Genomic DNA, 16993 nt, shown 5'->3' with positions numbered 1-16993 from the left:
GGTGGAGGGTGAGAAAACCTGGATTTGTGCTGGAAATGGCCTAACCTGACGATTACTTTAGATAAGCTATTACCAGCAGGACAGTGGGGTGGGAGGAGGTATTGTTTCATATTCTCTGTGTATATATAAAGTCTGCTGCAGTTTCCACGGTATGTATCTGATGAAGTGAGCTGTAGCTCACGAAAGCTCATGCTCAAATAAATTGGTTAGTCTCTAAGGTGCCACAAGTACTCCTTTTCTTTTTGCGAATACAGACTAACACGGCTGTTACTCTGAAACATATAAGAGCTAGTTACATATATCCCAGTGCCCATCTGAGACACACTGTAGAGCAGGTTGGCTTCACTCTGTTCACTCTGGGGCCCAAAGATTTGAACTCTTCTGCTGTCCTTTGAATGGAAGAAAAGGATGCACTTTGTGCTCACATAGTACTGAAAATATGAACTGCTGAGAGGAAAGTCCTTGCTGAGTTTTCTTCTGAGGGTTTCAAATGCACAGAATTAAATGATATTTTCATATCTACTCTCTGTGCATTTTAAAATATAATTAAGTTTGTTGCATAATGATTGTACCTGAAGCAGATTAGACATTTGATATCAAAACCTCATCTAAATAAAAAAAAGATATATCTGGCAGCAGTTAATGTTTCAAACACCTTTGTAGATAAAAGGAGCAGAGGTTGTTTAGCTTAGATCTAGATCAAAGCTGTTTCAAGGTGGTCTGCTGAGTTTTGTTATTTTTTTAAAAATAAGTGGTCAAAGCCAGGTCTTTGTTGGCATGAATTTAGTATTGGAGTCCTAGCCCTGAAGAGAGAAGCCTATGGTTATTAAGAAAATAGATATATGTCTTGATCTGAAGACCCTCAAAGATTTCAGCAGGCTTTGGATCGAGGCCATAGTGTGGAGGACACTGGCAATACAAGCTACTGCATGATGTATTTTCTTGTATCCGGAGCCTGTGAACCATGTTTGATGTTCACACTTTTTAGGGGTTTTGGGAACCAAAGATGACATGGGCAGAAACTGTGGCTGGATACCGATTATGGCTGAGGAGTCATTTAATCCTCATCAATCTCTTTTTTTTTTTTGCATTGAGGAGGCTGCATTAGCTCGAAGGATATTGGATAGTACCGGTTTCTCAAGGGAAAAGGACAATAGTTAGAAAATAATTAAGAGAGTAGAAACTGGTCAGATAAACATTTTCCTAGCTAAAAAACATTCTTCTAAGTTATTGTGCCATATCTTGGTCTCATTAAAATCAATGGCGAAATTCTCATTGACTAAAATTAGACCAGGTTTGCCATACCTAAAGGCAGTAGGTGGCCCAGTTGGGATACTGATATACCGACAGACACATGCCCAGCACAGGATACATCTGCCATAATAAGGTAGAATTGATCGTGTTAGGCTGCAGGTGATCCTCTTGCTGATCCTCTAAGCTGAAGCAACTTGCTGTCTCATTTTCTGGTGAGTAGCACTTGGTGCTGAACCAGATACATGGTGTTTTCTCCAGCATGCAAGGCAGATGTCATTTGTTAGTAAAATGTCATGCATCATAACAGGATGCCACCCATCTTCCCAACCATCCAACACCTTCCTCTTCCCTTTTATCTCTTTGCTGCTGTATGGAAGTGCTGGTTTTAGCTCTTTGTACTGTATTTAATTAATCAATGTACTATCACAGCAGGGCACCCAATTTTCCTCTGTGTTCTTCCTTTGCAAAATGGCATATAGCCAGAGGTTGGCATGTAAATGGAAATAACTCTAGCCCCTACCCCTCCAGAAACCCCAATAAACCACTGTGTTTGCTACTGTGCACTTACACTGCAGTAAATCAGCAGTTGCTTCAATCACTCCAATCAGAATTACTCCTGATATACTTCAGGGTAAGTGAGATTAGAATCAGACTCTACAAATCTACATCCTAAACAGCAAAACAATTATTTGCGATTCTTCAAAAGCTAGATCGTCCTCTTGAACAATGATTTGTAAATGAAAGGGGGTTTAATTTTAAAGAAAGGTGAATCTATTTTGGTAAATCTATTACAAAATGTGCTTCACTCCCTTCTGAGCATCACTTCATATTCATTCCTCACATTGTTTGTATTTTCAATGCTGTGACACTAAATTACACTAAAAATTCTTGCTGACAAATGCATGCATGAAGAAATATGGTATTTCATATTCTAGCAGTATCCTGGGGAAATGTGGCACAATGTAGTATGATAGCCTATATCTTTTCTCACTCTTTCAGCACTGTATAAATTCATTCCTTCTCCTCCAAAAGCAATTAACATTATATTTTACTTAATCTTTTCCTTTGTTTACGAGTTTGTCGCTGTGTTTTACTTTATTATTTTTCCCATTTGTTGTATACAACAGCACAGGATTCTCAAAATAACATAAGACCCATGTGATGACTCAATTTTATCTGTGTAAGTGGCAACAAGCCAAACAATTGTGGTTTTCTTGCTGTGAAAATGATGTGGTTTTAAGATTTTAACTTATTGATTTTACGTGTGACATTAAGTATTCTGGAACTTGATCTGTTAAGAACCTTTCCCTTCCATAGTTCAAGGGCTGGATTTTGAAACCCGTACACTGGTGAGAAGTTGACCTAATTGGAGTTACTCATGTGAGTGACTGCTCATCAGTGTAAATGCGGAGTTCATAATCTGGCCCTAATTGGTGAGCTGGCTACTGCTCTGTGCTCTGAGCTCCCCTGTTTAACTCAATGGTATGTTCAGTGTAAACATTCTGACCTGAAAGAGCTCATTGTAACCAAATAAGATTTCTCATCTGATTAGGTTATGGTCTCCAAATAATTAACTGGGGGGGCTTAATCCTGCATAGTGCTTACTACTGTAAATTGAATGGGCCAGCTCATGGCATTACGTTCTATAGTAAGTCTTTGCAGGATCAGGCCTTAGGACAATTAGAACAGACACATATAATAATACATACATTTAGGACAGCCCTATGCAATTCTGTTCACCCCAGACTCAGATTTCCTCCACCCCGATAGTGAGTTACTTATCTTCACCCAATGCACACGCATCATCACCCTCCTCCTGGTGAAAGGTGGGTAAGCAGAATCCATGCCTGAGCTTGTACATTTCCAAGACAATTTATCAAGGCTGATTTCAGACATTTTGAAATGTCTTCACTTGGTGTAAATTGGCCTAACTTCATTGATATGGTCCTCTCTTATTTTATTTTTTAATGTCAGAATACAAACAATGGCCCAGCATTTACACATCTCTCCCACAAAGTTAGGCCATTGCTGTTGCATTTCTTACCACAGACACTCAGCAGCTGTTTGCCAGCAAGCTGGGAATGTCAGCTTAGCCTAATTCACAGATATTAGTTCGCTAGGAAATGTCTGATTCATAGAATGGTGATTTCTTTAATACATTGGCCAGTGTGCCTGTATTTTGATGTTCTAAAAATCTTTCACTATCATGCAACCCAGACAAAGCATTTTATGCAGTGTGCATGAACAGCCAGAAGGGTGTTCAGCTGCCAACTGAGTCATATAGGTAAGCTGATGGCATCATAACATTCATTAATCTTATCAGTGTGCAGTGAAAGTTGTTTGGTAATGTAATGTACCAAAGACCATGTACAACAGATTTTCTGAATGTCACATCAAATCATGCACTTTAAGTTAACGGCTGGGTCACATAGCAACAGTATTTCACTCTTTGCTATTCTGCTGTCCTAGGAATGCAGGTGTTGGAATGGAATGGCATCCCCTTGACTGCAAGAACTTATGAAGAAGTCCAGAGTATCATTAGTCAACAAAGTGGGGAAGCAGAAATATGTGTAAGACTGTGAGTTTTTCCCCATCTTTCTGTTTCCATTTTTTTTGGCTTTTCATTGCTTTTTTTGATTTACAATTGTTAAGGTGGAACCTTTGCTAGCCTTGAGGATTTGTACATTTATAAATAACTAGGAAAAGGGTTCAATGTGACTTTTGGAGGTTTATTTGTTCCATAATAAATAATTAAAAATACAACAAAGGGATGAGTTAAAAGAGATTTTAGCTAATTATGTTTTTATCCAGAATGATGTCTCCCTCTCTAGGACAAATTCTCCTCTCATTGCACAGGTACAATCCCATTGAATTCAGTGGGGTTGGCCAGTGTAAGCAGATAAGAATTTAGTCCTCCCATGACTTCTGTTGAAACATGTTATATTAGGATGGAAGCTGTAACTCATCTAAACACCATGAGACATGTATGTATTTCAATATAATCTTACATTCAATCCATTAAAGATTTCACCTTAAAAGAATAATTTTTCTCAGCACATTTGACTTTAACAGCATTGCAAATCTGTATCAGCTAAGAAGGGGCCATGCTTGGGAGCTGCTTTCTGTCATTAATCACGTCTCATTTATCGACTTAATAAAATAATGAGGGTATAAGGAAAGAGTTTCTTTTGTCTCAGGCTTCTCATTGCTTTCTTTAGGGACCTCAACATGCTCTCAGATTCTGAGAATCCCCAGCATTTGGAACTGCATGACCCAGTAAAGGCTGGTAGGTGAAAGCAGATTGCTTTCAAATGTATGTACTGGATGGCCATAAGCACCACAGCTGAAAATTGTGAATGGTATAGACAAAGTTTTGTTTGCATTTTAAGCACATAGCAGAAACTCATGAAATGTCTGGTATGTGACTTTATTTCCTAAATTTCTTAAAAATAAATGTTCTCTGCTCTGATTAGCTTATGAAGTCTTCCATTCCAGACTTCAGAGTCTCTTTCGTGCTCAGATCCTTTCTTAGTCCTTTTCTTTTTGCATGAATTTGCTCAGCAGTGACTTGACTTTATTACTCAGTTATTTAAACAAAAGATTTTGGATGAACTGTTGTCATACCAAAGTACGGGTTCTTAACAAAACTGGAAGAGTTCTAGAAGCTATAGGCATGGGGCCAGGTCTTCAGCTGGTGTAAATCAGCAGCTGAGGCTCTGGCTAATTATCAGCTGAGGATCTGGCCAATCATCTCTAATCTTACTGTAATAAAGGCAAACTTCCCTTGCTGGCTAAGGAAGATTTCTCCTAAACGGTTTATGTGATAGCTGGGGTTTGATGACTTGGTGTTGAGTGGGTGGAGAAGGGGACCTGTTGTTTTCAAGTTCTTTTTGCACTGAAATGTGGAGTCAGATCTTCAATTAGTGGAAATAAAAGCAGGCAATCTGACAACGTTGTTTATTTATTTAGTGTGTTGACCCACTGCTGGAATAGCCGGAGGACTGAATGGTTTAGCAATTATCAATGTAAAGCTCTTTTACCTCAATCCAGTAGACAAGGCGAAGTCCCCAGGGGTCGATCCTAAGCAGCTGGCTGCGGAGCTCCAAAAGGTTTCCCTACAGCAGTCCCCTTTGGTTGCTTCCTCAGCAGTGGAGAAGGGATCTCATGTCCATTCTGGCACTCCCTCTGCCTCCTCCAGTGCTGTTCCCAGTCCCGGCCAGCCTGGTTCACCCTCAGTGAGCAAAAAACGACACAGCAGCAAGGTAAGATGCTTCCACTTTTGATACGCTTCTCAGTTGTCCAGTGAGTAAAACGTGGTCACAAGAAGTGAGTAATTATCTACCTACATGACCTCTCCACTGTAGCAACAGAGTGACTCACACATGTAAATTAATTTACCCTCACCACACCCTCCTGACAGAGAAGAATATTATTGTTCCTATTTTATAGGTGGGGAACTGAGGTACAAAGATATGTGACTTACCCAAGATCACAGAGGAAGTGTGTGACAGCCAGGAATTGAACCAAGATATCTTTAGTCCAGTTTGAGTGCTTTAGCAAAAAGATTGTCCTGCTCATCCTTTCTCTGGTCTTTCATGTGCATCCTGTCTACTCTGTGGTGAAATACCAGCTTTAGTGAAGCCAGAACTCCATTGACCTCATCTGGTGTACACTGCAATTAAAAACCCGTGGCTGGTCTAAAGGCTGTTTAACTTCAGTGTAGATGTTCAGGCTTGGGCTGGGGCCCAGGTTCGAAGACCCTGCAAGATGGGTGAGGTGCAGCCCAAGCCTGAATGTCTACACTGCAGGTGAACTGCCCCTTGGCCTGAGCCCTGCAAGCCTGAGTCATCTGGCAGGGGCCAGCAACAGGTATCTAACTGCAGTGTAGACATATTCATTGTGGCCAGGACCTCACCCAGAAAAACACAGGGGGAGACTATCTATGACGTGCACAGTGCTGAGCCAAATACTGAAGTGTTATAAAGGATAAATAATCATAGTTGCAGTACTGATAATAATTGCTTTGAGTACCAGGAAGAGAGTTAACAACAACGTTATCAAGCTCTGCCTTTCTCACTAAACAACAGTATGAGTTAGTTATTAACTGTACCCTCAGATCTTCTTTGACAAATATTGTTCATTTCTCAGCTGAACTGCTTTATGCCTGAGATACCAAACACACATTCAAAAGGCATTAGCAATATTTTTCATATGGGAAGTTGGGGGAAAAAGGGCTATAAAGTTATGCATGATTTTGCTACATTTTCATCAAAAGACTTGTTGCCTGCAATAGAAATCAACGTTGGAAGGATTGCACTCCTTGTGCAATTTGTAAGGAAGAGTGCTCAAATCTTTTCTAAAGGAAGCTGTTAGGATAGTGAAAAGCTGAACATTAAGAATAGTTCCAAATGTGAAAGTAATGCACTTCCTAGCTACTTGATTATCTATATTTAGAGCTCTGTATAGAATTTTATAAGGTCTCCCATTATTTTTGTCATTCTTTATTTATTTATTTGTACTGTGGTAGCACCTAGGAACACCAGGCATGAGCCAGGACCCCATTGTGCTAGGTGCCGTACAAACACAGAAAAAAGATGGTCCCTTCCCCAAAGAGCTTACAATTTAAGTAAATTGTGGATCTAAGTACCTTCTGTGAGAGGTAAACACAAGAATCTGTCTGTCTCTCCTTCTGCTGACCCAGCAGGAACAAGCTCAGACCTATAATCAGGAGTTTTTTAGAGAGTTGCTCTGGGAAAGCTGCATCAGTGAGATAGGTTATGCTTTTAATGATGATCCTTTACGTGAGTTCCGCAGTCTTGGTCCAGATCCTGAGAAAACTGTGTGCCTTTTAGATAAGAGTCTTCCTCTGTTTGTTAGCCACTTTAGTTTGGGGGTAAATTATTGTCCTTAAGGGAAGAGGAATAAATATAGCAGGAGGGCAAACTTTTACTGAGGGGACTGGACAGAAATCCCATAGATGGGTTAAACACAAGCTACTTCATGCCAGAAAGGTACATATTAAACCCATAATGTTTCACAGAGGAAAAGCAATCCAATATGCATTATTGTTTTATAAATGTACTTCTTAAAAATTAAGTAAAATGGGTCTTGGCATTCAAATTAAGAAGATTAAGTAATTTAAAACTCTTTTTTCTGTAAATCATATCAAAAGTATATATTCCCTATATAATAATCATTCCTATCACTGACATATCGTGACTTCTGGACTATAAGGTGGATAGAAAGCTGGCTAGATTGTCGGGCTCAACGGGTAGTGATCAATGGCTCCATGTCTAATTGGCAGCCGGTATCAAGTAGAGTTCCCCAAGGTTCGGTCCTGGGGCTGGTTTTGTTCAATATCTTCATAAATGATCTGGAGGATGGTGTGGATTGCACCCTCAGCAAGTTTGCAGATGACACTAAACTGGGAGGAGAGGTAGATACGCTGGAGGGTAGGGATAGGATACAGAGGGACCTAGACAAATTGGAGGATTGGGCCAAAAGAAATCTGATGAGGTTCAACAAGGACAAGTGCAGAGTCCTGCACTTAGGATGGAAGAATCCCATGCACCGCTACAGACTAGGGACCAAATGGCTTGGCAGCAGTTCTGCAGAAAAGGACCTAGGGGTGACAGTGGACGAGAAGCTGGATATGAGTCAACAGTGTGCCCTTGTTGCGAAGAAGGCAATGGCATTTTGGGATGTATAAGTAGGGGCATTGCCAGCAGATCGAGGGACGTGATCGTTCCCCTCTATTCGACACTGGGGAGGCCTCATCTGGAGTACTGTGTCCAGTTTTGGGCCCCTCACTACAAGAAGGATGTGGAAAAATTGGAAAGAGTCCAGCGGAGGGCAACAAAAATGATTAGGGGACTGGAACACATGAGTTATGAGGAGAGGCTGAGGGAACTGGGGATGTTTAGTCTACGGAAGAGAAGAATGAGGGGGATTTGATAGCTGCTTTCAGCTACCTGAAGGGGGGTTCCAAAGAGGATAGCTCTAGACTGTTCTCAGTTGTAGCAGATGACAGAACAAGGAGTAATGGTCTCAAGTTGCAGTGGGGGAGATTTAGGTTGGATATTAGGAAAAACTTTTTCACTAGGAGGGTGGTGAAACACTGGAATGTGTTACCTAGGGAGGTGGTGGAATCTCCTTCCTTAGAAGTTTTTAAGGTCAGGCTTGACAAAGCCCTGGCTGGGATGATTTAGTTGAGGATTGGTCCTGCTTTGAGCAGGGGGTTGGATTAGATGACATCCTGAGGTCCCTTCCAACCCTGATATTCTATGATTCTATGATTCTGTTTCTTGATCTACACAACAAGTTCATAACTCTACTGAGATCTATTAGATCGCAGTATTATAACTTATTCAATTTGGAGCTCCCTTCTACTTTTGATTTATGACATTGGCAGTCAGAATACAACCTTGATCCATCACATTTGTAAAAGTTTCATGATGGCCTAAATGTTTCAAAGTGTCTAGGTCTTCCTTTTGGTAGTCGATAAAATCTTCTGCTTAAAGGTTTTTGTATAGCACATTTGATGTACTTCAAAAATGATGTAGGAGTCTCTGATATCCTGTAATGCAGATTCCATCATATTTAATAATTTGTCCCATTACCATAGAGAGTGATAGAGCATAACATCAGAGCCTGGCATTACAAGAGCTCCCCATCACAATAATGACAGCCTTCCCTAGGAAGTTTCACAGCATTACAAAGCACCAGTTCTTCTATGGAAAAAGAAATGTAACAAAAGAAATTGAATGATGAGGCAGAGAAGGGAGTTAACATTTTGAGCCATGAATAGGTTATGTCTTGTACAAGTCTATTTCTTTTCTAAACTGATGCACGATCGTGTTGCAGTTCAGATTACATGCTGGATACTAGGCATCTGGCTATAAAATGTCCATCAGGAACAATTTTCTTTGCCTCTTAAAGAAGAATAGGCTGCTTTTCTAAGTCCTTTCTGAAACAGCAGTGAGTTGCTTTTCCTTCTGCCAAATTAATCTTTAATAATGCCCTGATTCAGCAAGATACTTAATCATGTGCCTCACTTTAAGCATGTGGTCAGTCCCACAGAGTGACATTTCAATCAACTGACTTAAAAAAACTCTACTTGAATATTTAAATTAAAGTGTGTGCTTAAGTGTTTTGCTGAATTGGAGCATAAAGAATGAATAAGAATCATTTTAAAAGGCTGTAAAGTTGTTAAAGCTTAACAGAGGAATTTACAATGTTCTATATAGCGTATGTGTGTTTTTGCAGATACACACTATGGAGCCCCAGTGACATCTTAGTTAAAAGGTGTAAATAGCTTTGCATTATAAGTTCAGTTTGGAAAACCACACAACCCCTGCTTTCAGCCTAAAGTTTATCAGATGGTGTTTCCTGGCAGAAGATTTCTTTTTTACCCAATATTTGTGATGAATCAGCTGTAGCATTTGTGAGTTTCTAAGTTTTGAAAAATAAGCCTGCATCCACCCTAGAATAGCTTGTATCTGTAGTCCAGTTAACCAATGATACCAGTCTTGTCAGCTATAGTGTAGACAGACTTCAGCATTTTTAAGCACCATCTAATGAAAATCTGCCCTGAGCTATCAACAAGTAACATTCATTGCTTTGCTGGGGCCAGGACAAGGCCTGTGAACTGACAGAAGCTGGGATTGAATGACAGGGGATGGATCTCTCAATAATTGCCTCTTTCTGCTCATTCCCTCTGAACCATCTAGCACTGGACACAGTTGGAGACAGGATACTTGAATAGATGGACCATTAGTCTGCTCAGTATGGCTGTTCTTACATTCTTATGAACCATTTAAGCCCTGTTGTGAGAGCTTAAATAGGATTTAAATGATGCATAGGCTATGAATTAAGAAGTAAATTTTAGTCAATAGTGTCTTTGAATATTTTTTTCAAAGGTTAAGTGGCTAATTTTAGGAGTTGTTAAACTGCATCTGCCCACGGGGCTGTGGTGCTCCCTGGGAATTGTAGTTCAGGTGCTTCATGTCCTGTTGTCTCCTATGGACTAGGCTTCTTGGCTGGACTACACTTCCCATGATGCACTCCTCCCTCCCTCTGACTGAGTTGTGTGGGGCATTGTGGGAATCCCATCACTGCAGTGCATCATGGGAGATGTAGTGGATGTGGGGGGATGTTAGGAGGAGTCTGGTAAGAAAAGCAGATTTTTGACAGTTGGGCCAGGAGTCTGGTAAGGAAAGCCTGTACACACCTCTGTTGAGCACAGATAGGTAGGATAATGGGAACTTACCAATTCTCCTGGTTGGGGAGGAGGGTTTTGTGGCCTTCTGGAGGAGACAGAGCAAATTGCCATAGAAATGACATGGTCCATTTAAAAATGGATTCATCCCTATGTATCTCGGGTGTATCCACACAGCGAGCTAGTCCTCCAAGTCTGCTTCTTGGGTCAATCTCTACCAGGTATTAGGTCTTACTCAGAAGCTGTGATGCCTTTAGCTCTTCCATTGCCCTTTAATCACTTCTCTGAGAAGTTAGTGCAACAAGGAGCACCAAAGAGTCCTGTGGCACCTTATAGACTAACAGACGTATTGGAGCATAAGCTTTCGTGGGTGAATACCCACTTTGTCAGTAACTCCCACGCACATTTCTGCTAGGAATCTACTGTTGGGTTTTTTTTGTGGGGACCGTGCCTCAAAGAGCATAAGCTCCCATTCTCTGCCATCCTATGGATTGTGACATGTATGCATTACTCTCCTACTTCTTCATGTCATGTCTGCTTCCTACCCATCTTCTATCCCCTTTGTTTCCATCATCACCGTGCAGCACAGCGGAGCAGAGTTCTGCATAATGAGGCACTATGGCCATGGATTAAATTCAATGTAAGCAAATTCAAGGCCGAGGCACACTGAAAGGAAAACTTCATAATAGTTTGTACTCACTCATGGATTCTGAAACAGCTGCAACATTTAAAGATAAAGATCTAGGAGTCAAGATAGACAGTATAACAAAGAAGACAGCTTAATATGCACTGGCAGTCCAAAGATCAAGTAAGAGATTAGGTTGCATTAAGAACGCAGAGAACAATATAGAAAATATGATTATGTCTTTATATAAATTGATGGTTTGTCCTTAGCCTGAATATTTCATTTACTTTTGGTAACCTCATCTCAAAAAGAGCACCGCAGAAATAAAAAAGGCCAAACAGGGCATTGAAAGCAACTAGAGACAAGGAGATTCTTCAGAAAAGATTAGGATTCATTTAACTGGCAGTATAAGCAGGTGTAACCCTACAGAAATCAGTGGAGTTAGGCCCACTTATGTCATCAGCAAATTTGGCCCTTGGACTGTTTAGCATGTAAAGAAGACGAGTAAGAGAAGATATTATACAAGTATATCATTAAAAAATAGTTGAGAAGCCCATTTATTATCATAAAAAATACCTTGCCAGATCTCAGAGCCCTTTACAAAGGAGGCATTTTACATATGGGGAAACTGTGGCACAAGCAGGTGAAGTAAGTTGCCCAAGGTCATGCAGTGTTCCAGTGAGAGAGCTGAGGCCAGAACTCAGGTCTCCAGAGTCATATTTAACAGTCTTATTTAACTAGTCTCCTAATAAAATAACAAGGAGAAACTCGATGAAATGTGTAGACAATAAACTTAAACATAACAGGAATTTGTTATGTAACGTAGCATTAATTTTATAATTGTCCTCCAGGGCAATGAGTCCAATTGCTTTGTAAGATTCTAAAAAGGATCAGACACAGACCAGATGCGTGACAGTAGTCTCTGCTGCTGCACTAGCCGTAGGAGAAAAATTACCAGGGTCACCAATTCTCAGTACTCTCCTAACGCACAACCATCTGGGGGCAGGAACATGTGTTTCCCCATGGCACTTATTCATGTGACATTAATGTGGCAGGAGAGGGTGGGGTATTCCTCCAAACACTGTGTAGAAGCCAGGGTCAAAAAAGAATTCCTATGTTCCTATTAGAGATTGCCCTTAACTACAACATTTGAATATAGGGGTTAGGTTCATTTCCAGTTCCTGCAGAATTTTACGATATTTATTCAATAGAATACATTGGGCCAGTTTGTGCCTATCTCTTGCGCAGAGGTGGGGGAAGAACACAAAGAGGATTTTCCTTCATCCCCCTCCCTATGTGAGTCACCCTGAGCGAAGTCCAGCAGCAATTGCAGTCCTTACTAGAGCTGGGTGGGGAAATGTAGTTCCGTTTTTTGGAGGATTTTGATATTTCAAAATTTGGTTTCATTCCGATTCAAGATTTTCTGCAAAAGGGAGCGAAGCCCTGGCTTCAGGGCAGTCTGCCTGCCTGGCTGCCCTAAAGCTATGGACTCCAGAAGCCAGGGGTCCCTGACTGGGAGGCAGTCTGCCTGGTGGGCTGACTGGATACCAGGGATCTTAGGAGCCCAGGCTACCAAGGAGCCTTGAGCTTGGGAGCTGGGCCTTCCAGGATCTTGGCTCCCTGACAGAAGTGCTGCTGAGGATCTGGGTGTGAGAGCTGGCAGGAAACACGGCAGGGTTTAGTCAGAATCCTGTCTGGTTGCCAGTGGAGTTTCCACTGAAATTGAACCATACTTTCTGCACAACCCTTTGATTTTGACAAATTGCAAATTCCAACAAAACTGTATTGCATCTGAATTTTTCAAACCAGCGCTAATTCCTACACACAAGGAGACTAGGGAACTGCTCCCATTTCATGCACCCAGGCAGGAAAGGACACTGCACTGCCCTTAGTCATGGTTCAACATATGCACAACCCAGAGCTCCAGCCCCTGCCCCTCCAGGGGCTCCAGCCCCTGCTCAAGATGAGCCCCTGTCTCGTCTTGAACTGTTGCTTTTCAATGCATTGACACATTCTTTTTGATCTTTGGAGGGCTGCAGCAGCTGTGATACATATTTCACAGCATGACCTTAGCACTGCAAGAGGTGTCGTATGGACCTAGAATGCCTGGCAGATTGCAATTCACATCTGCAAGTTAGAAGGAGGTCAATCTTCTGAGCATTTGTTTACTGGCTGTAAGCATAGTGAGTTTGTCTTTGTTTGGAACTCTCATTGTCTGCTGCATCAACCAAGGAATCAGGTATGGAGAGAATATAAAAGTATTGAAAACTTTGATGTAGAACCTGATAGACCCAGGTTGCATGACCAGTCATTGGAAGAATGGAAGCAGCTCCAGGCTGGCTCAAGGACACCATCATATAATGAAAGAGGATATCAATCAAATGGTGAAATTTGTCTTAAATTGAAGAAACATAATTATCTAGGAATGCTTTTGTCCTTGTCAGCAATTCATGGACCTCAATAAAGGAGAATAAATAGGAAGAGGCAGGGATATACAGAGATTTGAAGAAGGGGACCAGAAGCTTAAATTTGATATGATAGTAGATGGGGAGCCAGTGGAAAGATTCAAAGAGGGCAGTGACATGAACAAATTGATGGGCACGGAAGATGATACTTAAGAATCAATGAATGACTATCAACAGAAACTGATTTGGAATTGTCACATCCACTTGAAAATTCACTCACTTTCATCCTCTTCTCTGTGATCATCCAAGAGGTTGATGGGAAAATAATTGGCCTTGACCTAAAGTAGTTTAATCCATGCAACTCTACCGAAATCCAGCTGTGCCATCTCTGGAAAGTCAATTAGGTCTGGTCTACACCTAAAAATTAGATTGACACAGCTACCTCACTCAGAGCTATGAAAAATGTCACACCCTGTGTGAGATAGTTAGGTCAATCCACCCCCTACTGTAGCTACCACCTTTCGGAGAGGGGAATTAACTGCCTCTACCTCTGCCTCTTCTGCCAATGTCAGAAGCATCTACACTACAGTGGCACAGCTGCAGCACTGTAGCTCTGCTGCTGTAGTGTAGACTTACCCTTAATCTCTGTGCTCCAGTTCCCTCTCTGTCAAATGAGAATGATGCTACTTCTTTTCCTCCCGGATGTTGTCTGTCTTATCTGTTTAGACCCAGGATCGGCAGCCTTTGGCATGCGGCTTGTCAGGGAAATCCACTGGTGGGCTGGGCCGGTTTGTTTACCTGCAGCATCTGCAGGTTCGGGCGATCGCAGCTCCCACTGGCCACGGTTCACCATTCCAGGCCAATGGGGGCTGCAGGAAGTGGCGGTCAGCACATCCCTTGGCCGGCGCCGCTTCCCGCAGCCCCCATTGGCCTGGAATGGTGAACCGCGGCCAGTGGGAGCTGCGATCGGCCGAACCTGCAGATGCTGCAGGTAAACAAACCGTCCCGGCCCACCAGCAGATTTCCCTGACAGGCTGCGTGCCAAAGGTTGCCGATCCCTGATTTAGACTGTAAACAATTTGGGACTGAGACTGTTTCTTTCTCAGTGTTTGTACAATACCTACCCTAAAGATTTCAGGTGAGGTCACTAGGTGCCAATGAAAATACTATAATAATAATTAATTAGTAATCGATTGAGTCAGCAGAAAAGTGGCTTTCTAAGGTAAGTGGTAGGTAGAGCAGTGTAAACAGAGCTTTGTAAAAATGTTACCATTGAAAGACTGTTATGTTTAACCTATGTGTCTCGCTATATTTTTTCATCTGGTAGCCCACTGAAGCCACAAAGTCCACATCCCATCCAATCACTGGAGAAATTCAGGTAAATACATACAGAATTTATTGCAGCTGAACGTGTTTAGGTTTAGAATGAGTTTTCAGAAGGGAACCTGTGCTGTGTGATTTGGGCTGATTCTGAGGTAATTTGGACCCTTGAAATGTCACTAAAGCCATTGGGATGACATGGGTTTAAGCAGTGCCGGATTTGGACCTCTGACTTTATTATCAGTGTGTGGAATACAAGATCAATTCAACAGTGGCATGGGAATTCCTACTGCTCTCAAAAGGTCTAAAAAATAAATTGAACTTGATTCCAATCTGCAATCCTTGGACACTCGCTGTGATTCACTGAACATATATGCAAGCAAAGTTGTGGATTTTCCAAGAAGCAGTTAAATTTTTTCCATGCAGTGCTGAGTAGCTGAATATATCTGAATTGAATTGACCTCAGTGGTGCTTTAAAAATAAAAAGTTCACTAACCTCTGGAAATGAAAGTTTGGTGGGCATAGATTGCCTCCCAGTTCCATGTGAGCTCCCATTTCAGGGTCACCTTACTCAAAAGGGAGTCCCACTGACTTCAAAGTGCAGGTGGGCCCCCACAGAGTGGGTAAGCTCCCAACCTCCTGGCTGGAAGCCCTTTCTGCTGCTGCTAGGGAGCTGGGGAAAGCAGCTGGTAGCAACTTTCCTCCTCTGTCTACATCTGTCCCCTTCGTCCACTTTCAATAGTGGCTCGGAGAGCCAAGTGTCCATGGTTTAAAGCAAGACAGCCTAAGGGAATAACTGGTTCTGGCAGCCTCTTTTGTTAACTTTTAGCAGATATGGTATAAGGAGCAGAGACACTGATGGTTTGTGGGATACGGGACAGCTATACCATAGGTGCAGAGTGAAGAAAAGGACAGTACCACCAGAGACATGGGGAAATGAAGAAAGGAGCCAAGAGAGTCTTGAGAGTCAAGAGAAGATGATACAAGTTAGGATGGTCATTTAGGGTGTGTGGGAAAAAGTCCATTTCAAATTATGGGGAGGGTGCACTTTGAAGCTGTGTGAGTGAATATTGGCTACTCTTCTGACTGGGAACAATCCTGTACTGTCAATGGGATAGACTGAGATGGCTTATGGTTGTGAGTGCATAAGACTGATTGATGGAGCGCACACTACCATGCTGGTTTTAGAATCTCTACCTGAGATCTCTAGTGTAAGAGCTAAGGCTGTTGACCAGGTCATTCTCTTTTTTTGTGGAGGCACGAACAATCATTTTAGCAGGAAGCAGAATCTGTTTCTGTGCTCCCAGGTCACTGAAAGATTAAATCATCTGCTGAAATGAGTCACTTGTCAAGTAGATGTGAATAGGTGTTGCTGCATTTAATAAACATTTATGCAAAGGGTTTCAGGGGAAAACTGAATTCTTAAGTAAGCAAAGGAAAAAATAATTCTCAAGTATTTTTATGCCCACTCTAGCTTCAAATCAACTATGACAAGCACCTTGGCAACCTCATCATCCACATTCTTCAAGCAAGAAACCTAGCTCCACGAGACAACAATGGCTATTCTGACCCTTTCGTTAAAGTCTATCTACTTCCAGGGAGAGGGTAAGTAGAGGGGAAATTTCAGATTGAACTCTGTTGCTTTTCATTTGTCTTTGATGCCAGTCCTGAAAAACAGAACTTAGATTAAAACTTCAGAAAATCTGGTTAGTATCAAGCAGCACTGAACATCTCTTTGCTCTTTTTTTTAACAAGACAGTGCAAATAAAGGGCCCAATCCTATTTCCTGTGAAATCCATGTGAGTTTTGTCATTGATTTCAGTGGGATCTGAAGCAGGCCTGTAGATTTCATCTTTATTTTGAATTTTTACAGAATAAAAGTCACACACGTGCACAAATTATGTTAAAATAACATTGTGGTCTGGTGAAACCCACCAGATCCATGGAGTTCAGAGTTTTCCTTAGGAATCTGTCTTTTACTCTGCTCTGCCTGTTTTTTCTGGTTCTTATGTTTTTGGGAGACTGTAATGAAGGACACTGCAAGGTGAGACTAGGGTGGAATTTCATCTTTGGCTCATCTTTTTTTCTAGTTTTTGTGAATTTAAGACCAAGATTTGCCATGTTAATTCCATGTTCAATAATCTCTCTATGATTGGTTTTAAAGGTACAGTG

The 16993-nt window shown here is 41.6% G+C and overlaps 1 protein-coding gene across 1 annotated transcript in view; it reads left to right on the top strand.

Moving 5' to 3' along the window:
• Nucleotides 1-16993, top strand: part of PCLO (piccolo presynaptic cytomatrix protein) — a 535987-nt gene that overhangs the window by 422289 nt on the left and 96705 nt on the right. Inside the window, exons 13-17 of the mRNA XM_077807877.1 lie at nucleotides 3724-3832; nucleotides 4473-4540; nucleotides 5305-5516; nucleotides 14829-14879; nucleotides 16296-16426. Coding sequence (XP_077664003.1) covers nucleotides 3724-3832; nucleotides 4473-4540; nucleotides 5305-5516; nucleotides 14829-14879; nucleotides 16296-16426 — 571 coding nt within the window. The remainder of the gene's footprint in view (nucleotides 1-3723; nucleotides 3833-4472; nucleotides 4541-5304; nucleotides 5517-14828; nucleotides 14880-16295; nucleotides 16427-16993) is intronic.

The sequence above is a fragment of the Eretmochelys imbricata genome, chromosome 1, assembly GCF_965152235.1.
Source record: "Eretmochelys imbricata isolate rEreImb1 chromosome 1, rEreImb1.hap1, whole genome shotgun sequence".
Taxonomy (NCBI): domain Eukaryota; kingdom Metazoa; phylum Chordata; order Testudines; family Cheloniidae; genus Eretmochelys; species Eretmochelys imbricata.
The sequence above is the reverse complement of the archived record's forward strand: the minus strand, read 5'-3'. Positions and strand labels throughout refer to the sequence as shown.